This window comes from Capsicum annuum, chromosome 2 (genome assembly GCF_002878395.1).
Source record: "Capsicum annuum cultivar UCD-10X-F1 chromosome 2, UCD10Xv1.1, whole genome shotgun sequence".
Lineage (NCBI taxonomy): Eukaryota > Viridiplantae > Streptophyta > Magnoliopsida > Solanales > Solanaceae > Capsicum > Capsicum annuum.
The window spans coordinates 132,572,129-132,581,071 of record NC_061112.1 but is presented as its reverse complement, the minus strand read 5'-3'; the positions used below and the strand labels follow the sequence as shown (position 1 = coordinate 132,581,071).

At 35.4% G+C, this 8,943-nt stretch overlaps 2 protein-coding genes across 2 annotated transcripts; both read left to right on the top strand.

The window, feature by feature from the left end:
- Positions 1 to 1,950: 1,950 nt before the first annotated feature.
- LOC107859507 (DAG protein, chloroplastic) lies at positions 1,951 to 4,390 on the top strand. The gene is made up of 5 exons (XM_016704546.2): positions 1,951 to 2,419; positions 3,258 to 3,355; positions 3,443 to 3,508; positions 3,596 to 3,766; positions 4,121 to 4,390. The coding sequence occupies exons 1-4, from the start codon at positions 2,064 to 2,066 to the stop codon at positions 3,754 to 3,756; spliced, it is 681 nt and encodes a 226-aa protein (XP_016560032.1). The 5' UTR covers positions 1,951 to 2,063; the 3' UTR covers positions 3,757 to 3,766; positions 4,121 to 4,390.
- Positions 4,391 to 6,088: 1,698 nt separating this feature from the next.
- Positions 6,089 to 8,110, top strand: LOC107859506. Its single transcript, XM_016704545.2, has one exon. It carries the CDS (start codon positions 6,614 to 6,616, stop codon positions 7,691 to 7,693), a length of 1,080 nt encoding a protein of 359 aa, XP_016560031.2. The 5' UTR covers positions 6,089 to 6,613; the 3' UTR covers positions 7,694 to 8,110.
- The last annotated feature ends 833 nt before the right edge of the window (positions 8,111 to 8,943 follow it).

Sequence of the window (8,943 nt, the reverse complement as noted above, 5' to 3'; positions counted from 1 at the left end):
TGACTTACATATTTGTTAATGTTAATTAATTTGTCCACATATTGATTGAATCACATAGAGAAGGAAGTTCTATTAAACTACCAAGTAAAATATGTAAGAATTGATCTGATTAAGAGATTAAAGAAATTATAAGCAACAGTAATTCATTATTCCCTTTTGGTAAGTGTGCATAGAAAAGATTGGTTCAAATCAATTGAGGCATAAAGGGTTGAAGAATCAAGTTAATCTAATAATTATTGACACGATTATGCTGGATTTTTACCAAATCTTAATTTAAAATAAGATATCTTGATTAACAATATCCATTGTCAACGCATAATGTAATCTAGTAGTCTATACGAGCCTAGAAAATAATGCAAGATTCTTTGGTTCTTCAATGTTTGGTGCATTAAATTTTTGTTGGATATAAAATTCGAAAAAAGATTAGATTATGTTTGGTCTGTTGTGTGATCCTTCTTGACGAATATTGATTTTTTTTTTCTTTCTAGATCATTCTTTGTCCCGCTTTTATTAATTTTCTCTATAAAATCAAACGAATACTATCAATTGATATAAAAAGATAGAGAAACTAAAAAGAACTAACAAAATGCTTCCATCTTTCTCACCATATTAAATTCTTACTTTTCATTTTTAATTATCTTTGTTTATTCTATGATGATGATCAAATGTAAAAAGTGTGTAGTTTACATAAAAGTGAAACTTGAAAAAACTTGGTCAGATTTGCAATTTTGATTGGGCTATATGTGATGTTCAGGCCTGGTTTGCAGGTCCATTAGTCAGCCTAAAGTGAATATGTTAGGCCCTGTTTTTTTATTTTTCTTTTTATAAATAACATAAATACCAATCGTTTTGGAAGTAATTACACTCTCTCCTATTTTTTTAATTACTTTACTCTCTTTCCCTATTAATATACATAACATTCTGTGTATATGTTGGGATTTTTGTAATATGTTTAGAGATTTGAGATTTTTTGTAATATTGAAAACATAAATTGTGTATTTGTGTAATTTTTATTTTTTGAAACGTCCAAAGCTTAGTAGGCCAAGAAGCTTGGCTGCTGATGGAACGTCCAAAGCTTAATTTTGTGTCATTTTTTAGAATATTTTTTCATTGTTGAATGACAAAACTTCGGGTATGGATTTTTAAGAAAGTGCCTTTTACTTTCTTGTGTAATATGATATACGAGTAATTTTTTCTTCCATTCATTTTCACTTGCTTGGTAACCTCCTTTTTGGTCGGAGATAGAAAAGAATTTAAAGCTGACGAAATTGTTAGATTCGAGAGACGACAAAAATGCTGTGTTGGTTTTATCATGTCTTAATCTGTTTCTAAGTTTGATTCAGAAATTGGGATCCATTAGGGATTATGAAAAATAAGAATAATAGAGAAGAGAAAATTTGTAGGAATCCTTTTATGAACAAGGCAAGTTTTGTACCAAATGAATTATGCCCAAGACTACCTTTGCTTAAAATACCAAATGGATACAAAAATGAAAACAATAGCTATGAAAATCTCATTCTCACACATCAAAAAGCACGAAAAAAATGCTTCCGAGAAAGGAATAATTATCAAGTGGAAGCATACACTATATATAAACGTGCTTGTGTGTATATATATTATTGTATGTATACTGTATATGTTTATATCACACATATTTTATAAACTAAATTATCCAAAGGCATAAAGCTGTACTTTTCTTTCTCAGGGTGCTTTTGTTAGGAGTTTTTACTTTTGGGTATATTTTATTGTGGCAATCTTGTTGGAAAATTTTACTAGATCTTTGAGAAGGGCCCAATCTCCTATTTGATGATCGGTGTGACGATAGGCTTCATTTCTACGGCTGCTGAAAGATGCCGTTTAGACTTTCCAGTCAAGTCAGTTGTCCACGGTCTTTCTTTTCCATAAAAAATAAAATAAAAATAGGAGAGGAAAAAATGAAAAATATAAGGGCCTCGAGTGAAAAGATATTTTGGAAGAGCAAATAGGGATGTAATAAGTAAATTGAAAATCCAAGCCAAATTCCCCTTATCACTTCATTGTTTCCCTCTTACACAGTGACCGCAATGGCAGCTCTCAATCTTGCTCCTTTATCCAAAACCTTAAACCCTAAATCTCAATTCCAAAACCCACCTAAAACCCCAACTTGTCTTCTCTCTCTTTCCTACCCTTTCCTCACCGCATCTCTCTCTTCAATTCCACCTGCAAAAACTTCAAGGTTGCGTGTTGTAAGAGCCATTTCTGATGGAGAATACTCTTCTAAGAGGGGGGGCAGTAGCAGTGATGAAAGGGAGACTATTATGCTACCTGGATGTGATTATAATCATTGGCTTATTGTCATGGAGTTCCCTAAGGACCCTGCTCCTACTAGAGAACAGATGATTGATACTTATCTCAATACCCTTGCCACTGTTCTTGGCAGGTTGGTTTTAAAATTGGTGTATATTGCCGTTCAGATAGTATTTCTTGTGCTTATGGGATTTAATGGATTGTTTTGAATAATTTGTGGTTGAATTTGTTGAATACTAGTGTCAGTTATTTGAATGCTGCAGTGGAAGTTTACCTTGGCTGCTAGTTACCGAAGCTGTATGATATGATTCTGGTGATTTTTCATTGGTGTAGATGTATGATATGTTGTGTTCTTTGTTTAGTAAATCAGATACGAGAAACAGCTCATTTTTTACTTGTAAATTGAGAACAAAGATGATATCTTTTAAGACTAAGGGCAGCCTAGTTCACTAAGCTCCTTGTGTTCACGGGGTCTGGGAAGGGCTGGACCGCAAAGGTCAATTGTAGGCATCTTACCTTGCAATGCAAGAGGCTGTTTCTACAGCTCAAGCCTGTGACCTCCTGGTCACACGGCAACAACTTTACCAATTACACCAGGGCTCAGTGTATTTAGGACTAGATTGTCAAGATTATGGAGTGCAAAAATACCCCTCCCGAAGCACTTGAAGCATGCTTTGTTTTGCTTTTCCCTTTTGGTGGGAAGAATGGGTTGCAACTTGATTATAAGGTGTAATATTAATCTTATGTTAATACAATAAATCAACTTTACTTGGTATATGGAAGCTTGGATTACTGCTGTAAAAGTTGTGTTGATTAAGAGGATGTCGGATTTGTGGATGTTGATAAAGTTGTTAACTGATGAAATTTGCGGGGGATTTGTGACTATTCTGTTGTACAAGGATATACTATTTTCATATAAACCAGCATTTTTCTTGTCTTGATTTGCTTATTAATCAAATTTTTTTTACCAGTATGGAAGAGGCAAAGAAGAACATGTATGCCTTTAGTACCACCACTTACACTGGATTTCAGTGCACTGTATCTGAAGAAACATCAGAGAAATTTAAGGGTGAGTTCAAGCTTTTCTTATTTCAGCATATGAGATGCTGGACATCCAGTGTTCTGGCATTGACTCATTCGTTTATTTATTTTGTAGGTCTACCTGGAGTTCTTTGGGTCCTGCCTGATTCTTACATAGATGTGAAGAACAAGGACTATGGAGGTTAAATTTCTTAAGAAGTTTCTTTCCTTGAGCTAAATTTCACTAGTGATTCTACAGCGATAACGTCTATGTGGTTTCTTCTTTCAGGAGATAAGTACATCAATGGAGAGATAATTCCTTGTCAGTATCCTACTTACCAACCCAAACAGTCTAACAGAACAAGAAGCAAGAGTAAAGCATATGTAAGAAGAAGAGATGGTCCTCCTGAACGAACAAAACAAGCGGCAGCTCCTGAGTCTTCCTCCTAAAACTGTAACGGTGCGTTATAAGTGCCTTAGTCTCTTCATTGACACCGCTAAAGAAACAGAGAACTCACAGTTTTATCCTAAGTTACGCGGACTCTTCAATTTCGATGTCGCACCCGTGTCAGATTCTCCAAAAATACACTAGTTTTGGCGAATCCGACACGCACCCATTGACATTTTTGAAGAATCAAAGCAACATAGGCTTTATACCATTTGTTGTGGTTAGCATACCGTTAACCTTACATTCCCTTCTCATGTGCTGAAAGTATTGGAATTTATTCTGTAGGAAAACTATTCCCCCGTTCCATTGTTCATTTTATCGAGCCTAATAAGGTAATTCTGTTGCAATCTTCTATCTTTTTTGCAGGGTTTTATCTGATCTTAGAATCAAATTGCCATTTGGAAATGCCAATGTATCATTCATAGTCTGATATTGGTGGGCATTTTAACAAAGATATGTTGTTGGTTAAAGGTTAGATGGGAATACACTGCTAGTCTAGGAGTTTTGTCGACTGCATTTATTGTTTTATCTTTCCGCTAGACTAGCTTTCTGGTTGCGTTATTGAGAACAAGAAAGAAAGCTGTATGTAATTTTGATCCTGACCAGGTTATTCTATATCCAAAGCTTGAATATGTACGTGATGATTCATTATGCTTTTCTGCTGGTTCTTATATCTTGACGTTTGCTAAGCTTACAAATTAGATGATGCAGAATGATAAGAGAGATGCATCTTCTCGGAGGGAAATATGCTTCTTAAAGTGAAAAGTAATATTCATTTAGTGTAAATGCTGAATGAAGAAACATAAATGGAAGGAAATGCAGCTGAAATCTAAGAAATTCTGTTTATTCTATATCCAAAGCTTGAATATGTACGTGATGATTCATTATGCTTTTCTGCTGGTTCTTATATCTTGACGTTTGCTAAGCTTACAAATTAGATGATGCAGAATGATAAGAGAGATGCATCTTCTCGGAGGGAAATATGCTTCTTAAAGTGAAAAGTAATATTCATTTAGTGTAAATGCTGAATGAAGAAACATAAATGGAAGGAAATGCAGCTGAAATCTAAGAAATTCTGTTTATTTGCATTGTCACTTGCTAGTGAACTGCACAATGTTTCACAGGGATGACTAGAAGGAGCAGTATAATGTTGTTCCTTTTGAGTTGCCCCGTCAAGGTGAAGTCCTTTTGCCGTCAGTACAAGTTAATTTATACTAAATGCCATAACACGGAGTACTCTTCCCACCAAGGTAGGCCGACAAGGCACTGTACGAAGTTCCACAGTTTGTACTGGACTATACAATTGCATGGTTAACTGATTAATGGTATAGTTCCTGTAATTGAACTATGGTTGTGCAAAAGCCCTGGCCAGTGATGCTGGGCTTTAAGCTAGACGTGACATGGTATGTGCCCTGGTCTGCAATAAGTAATTTAAACTACGATCTAGTCAATGGAACACATGCTAAAGAGGAAGTTGTGACATTGTCCTCTTCTGTTTGCATCTAACATGATAATTTGGTACACCTATTTACTGTCAACCTCCCCAGTGTATCCCTTTTAAATTTATTGTGCGGTGCTACTTCTAAATGCATTTCTTGTTGGGGCAATTTAGCTAGGTGAGGCATGAACCTGTATCTTTGCCTGTGATTCAAATGGTACTAGAACCTGCACAACTTGGAATGTTGATTCCCGTTCTAAGCTGTGTTACATGCGTAACTCAGAATGATGCATGATTCGAAATTCAGTAGATAATGCGCCCGTATGATCCTTCTCAACACATCTACCAGGCTTTTTGTATGTGATTTGATTCAAATCTATGAAGTGTGTTTAACTAACACATCGCGCAGTATGCCTTGCCACTGGATCAACGTCTCGAGGATGATGCCTTGAAGTACCCATGTTTAACATGCGTGATGTAAGTATTGATACTTTGAAAAGGTTATTCAAAATGTCTAAAAATTAGCACAAAAGAACTGTAGGTATTCTTATGGAGAACGTACATATAACTTTAGATCACAACCAGGAAAATATTGATTCAAATATTTATTTACATTATTGAGATTTCATGATGTCCACCCATGCATGCTTCCACAGCGGAGAAATCTAGATATTTTTTCCCCACTATAGTAATACATAGCACCTATATGCGTGGTGGAACTAGGAGTGCAACATGATTCAGCCGAATTTATTTCGTTAGAAAAATTACAACATACTCACACACACACATATATATATATATATATATATATTCAAAATTATTTTTATGAGGTATATAATAGATATTAAATTAAATTCACTTATTTCATCATGCATTTACTTTCTATTTTAATTTTTTTAATAAAAATTCTGACTCAACCCCTTATCTTACATGATCAATACTTCGTATCTGAGTCAGGTGTCGTAAAGTTGTAGGTAAATTATGTAGAGATCCTTCAAAATACTTTAAAAAGTAAGTAACAACAAAAAATGATATACACGTATCAGCTACTTGCTCAAACACACTCAACATGTACCCCTAAAGGAATCGGTGCGACACAACGTGGCACTAAATAGTACTCCACTCAGCAAGTAGGCAGAATAGCAATGCCAACTCCCACAGGAAGGTGAGGTGAGCCATCAATTCATGTGAATTTGACATGCTCCTCTTTATTCATAGATTAAGTGCACAACAATCACAATCTATCTTCTTATCTGCTTCCCCTATTATAGCATCACCCAACCAACCACTTTACACTCCCATGTTCTTTTCTTCTATATCAGAATCCATTTAGCGGATGGCTGGATTTGTAAACATATTCATCGCATATACAGTGGATAAAACTATTAAAATTGTTCTCAGAATTTGAAGGTGCAATACACATGGCTTTCTATGGCTACAATGGTGATGCTGGTGAGTACCATTGGACTCCTAATTTCAGTGTCCCTTATAATGATAATGGTTATGCTTTTCCAGTTCAGTCTTCAATATCATATTCTTCCTATGGGCAGAGTACTAATTACAATTACTACTATACTACTCAAATACATCCAGAATTAAGTTATTCAGTTCATAACTCTACTGAGCCAAAACTTATCCAATATGAAAAGGGTACTAATTCATTGGAGGCAAGCAACATAATTTCTTGTTCTAACAAAGAACAGGATGACACTGTGTTTGATGAATATGATCCCACACCTTATGGTGGTGGCTACGACATGGCTCAAACATATGGAAAACCCCTTCTTCCCTCCAATGAAATATGTTATCCTCGTTCGATTCCTGAGTCTAAAGGACTCCCCTTAGATGCTAATTTTGACTATGGGACAAATCGTTCGCCCTATGTTAAGCACGACGATCAGCTAGAAGATCCTCAGCATCAAAGCAAAGATGAGCAAAAATCTTTGTCTGGTGTGAAGGAAAAACCCATTCTTGAAAAACCAATAGAAACTCCCCAGCAAGATCAAGATTTTGTAATTGGAAATGGAACTATAGGGGGACAACCCATTCTTGAAAAACCAGCAGAACCTGCTCATCAAGATGAAGACTTTGTAGTTGGAACTGGAACTATAGGAGATGATATTCTTGAAAAACCAATAGAACCTGCTCAGCAAGATCAAGGTTTTGTAGTTGGAAATGGGACAATAGGGGAATATGGATATGATTATGGGAGGCACTTGCAACAAATTCCATATGGTTCAGGTTTGGAAGCTATGGATATATGTGAGAGCTTATTTGGTTACTGGCCCTGCTTAGCTAAGGAAAACCGGAGAAGAAATTTGGACCATGTAAATAATGGTGCTGAAGATAGCAACAGTAATGAACAATGGAAATGTACAGCAGATTATCTTTTTGGGAATCCATATGGATATGGTGGTGATGGAAGATATGGGGATTCTGTGTATAGCAATCAAAGTTACAACTATGATCAGCAACAACCTTATTTTATGAAGGATTGGTAAAGAAATACCTTATCCAATCATTCGTTCAAGAATAATTGGAGTAGAAGGCCGTACTTCATTTACTACAATTTAGTGATAGTTCTTTTGATTCTGTGTTGTTTGAGACCTGAAGTTAATGAAACTCTAGAGCAGGTTGCTCAGACGGCAAACACCCTTCACCTCGTGGAAGATGGGGATGGCTAAGAAATTTTAAAAAAAGAACACTCAAGGACCAGTCATAACAACTACTCCATTCAATATATCCAAGAAATTTCCTTTCTCTCTCCTCCAAACAATAAGATGATTTTTAAAACTTTTTCATGTATGAATCTTGTTATAGTTAGGCTATGTAGCTTTTTCCTTTTTGTTTGGGTCATTATCATTATTGTCAATGTTATTGTTCTATTCTTCTACGTAATTACATTTTTGATCCTTCAATTATTTATTAGTAACTTCTAAGTTTGGCAATAGATATATCTAGCTAAACGGCATTAACCTTTACTTTTATTTTTCTGTTGGGTGTGTGTTATAGGTCCCTTAATTCCCTTTGTATAGAAAGATTGTTATATTTAGACTACTTTTGAAATTATATATTACCCTCAAAAGGGAATAATAATACAAGTTTAATAGATTACATGGTTAGTTAACTGAATTAAAAATTTATAAATAATTAGGTTTGAGAAAATTCGGAAATAAACTTCCTTTTTCTTTTTCTTTTTTTGAGATAACAACTGTAGGCTATTACCATAATCTCAAACAGGAATACAAATAAAGAGCATCTATTTCTGAAAACAGAAGATACACCTCCTACAGAGCAATAAAAGTAAGTAGAAAGTAGATGTTGAACAAAATTCCTACATCTCTCCGCTTTCTTAGAAGCTCAAGTAAGTGTAATCTTTCTCCCATTTCCTTCCTTATATGTGTAACTACCTCCTCATGTACAATTTTGCCTTTGAACTTGTTGTTTCAATTCCTAGCTCTCCATGTGTGGTATAAAACAACTCCATAAATGGCTGAGATGATTTCCTTTCAATGCGTCCTCTTGATGCCTTCTAGGACTCATTTGATGCCGCCGCCTGTCTGCATAGCAAAACCCAACCATTGATTTACCTTCTGTCAGACTTCTCCAATCCATAGAGGCTCCACAAACAAGTGTGCATTAGTCTCTGTGACTCGAGCATCACACAGACAACTGTCTGTATCATTCACCTGTATATGCAGCCTGATCAGTCTTTCTTGTGTTAACAGCCTCCCTTGCATTGCCAGCCAAA